The 1,110-nt window shown below is 45.6% G+C and overlaps 1 protein-coding gene across 1 annotated transcript in view; it reads right to left on the bottom strand.

The window, feature by feature from the left end:
• Window positions 1-267, bottom strand: part of LOC119357453 (ethylene-response factor C3-like) — a 1,191-nt gene extending 924 nt beyond the window's left edge. The window contains exon 1 of the mRNA XM_037624401.1: window positions 263-267. Coding sequence (XP_037480298.1) covers window positions 263-267 — 5 coding nt within the window. The remainder of the gene's footprint in view (window positions 1-262) is intronic.
• Window positions 268-1,110: the final 843 nt, after the last annotated feature.

Raw genomic sequence — 1,110 nt, 5'->3', positions numbered from 1 at the left:
AGAGAGAGAGAGAGAGAGAGAGAGCTGAGGAGCCTTGGGGTCTGATGAATTAGAGGGAAATTTTGGGTTGACAAATAGGAGTATCAGGGCGGTGCCCCTGCCAGCATCGATCAGCTCTAAAAACGACAAGCAATTGCAGTTGGGAATGCGTACGTGGGGGAGTCGTTTTCTCCGGAAAGTGTGTGTTCGATTTGGGACTTTGTGCCTGTGCCTGAAGTGGAAGGGGGCATGGCCTGACGTAGGGCGGCTGAGTAAGACAAACCTCATGGGCGTCACCTCCTTGCGTTGACGAAGCTCCCTCAAAGGTGCTAGAATATATATCCCGCGCTAACTGTGTGCTCAGAAAGTTTCCATGTAGCTCAGGCTACATGAAACCTCTTATCCTCAACCCTCCAACCTTGGATATGACAATGTCCTTTTTTGAATATGAAGCATGCATCAAACCGTCGTCACTCATTGTTCGACTACAATGAGCAAAATCTGTTTTATATTATGTGTTCCCTCTGATCCATATTACTTGTCACTCAAACGAATGTATCTAGCACCGAAAAGGAGTGTTAGAATTTTGCAAGGGATTTTCGACTGCCATGATGATTGTAGCTCATGTTGCCTTCCAATATGACATGGTTTGTTTGCGTCCCTAGATTTCCTTTTTCCGAGCAAACGGTGGACACGCTGTTTTTCATTAAGAATAATTTAGAATATACACAAGGTGGTCATACTCAAAATCCCTAGACAAAACACACGTGGACTGCTCATGTATTTAGATGACACTTTGGTGTTCGAGTGAAAGATCGTGTCTCATACGATGATGTGTCCTTGGACGCTCAAGTTAACACAACCTGATGGATCTCAGAGGTGAAAGGGTAATCCTTTGCGTAGGCGATTTCGGGGCTCGAATGCAAAGCTAGTAGAATGGGTCAAGCCGCCATCCTCACATAGCAAGCCGATCGGGCCGTCAGAATTCTGTTGTGCATGACAAGCCATGAAAATAATTTGCATTTTAGTTCTGCGTGGGTTTGGCATATTTGGAAGGAAAGATCCACTGCAAGGTGCCAATGCCGGAGTGACACCAGACTAGGACTATTGTGTCCTATATGTGATTTTTGG

The sequence above is a fragment of the Triticum dicoccoides genome, chromosome 2A (genome assembly GCF_002162155.2).
Source record: "Triticum dicoccoides isolate Atlit2015 ecotype Zavitan chromosome 2A, WEW_v2.0, whole genome shotgun sequence".
Lineage (NCBI taxonomy): Eukaryota > Viridiplantae > Streptophyta > Magnoliopsida > Poales > Poaceae > Triticum > Triticum dicoccoides.
This window is presented reverse-complemented; position numbering and strand designations above follow the sequence as displayed.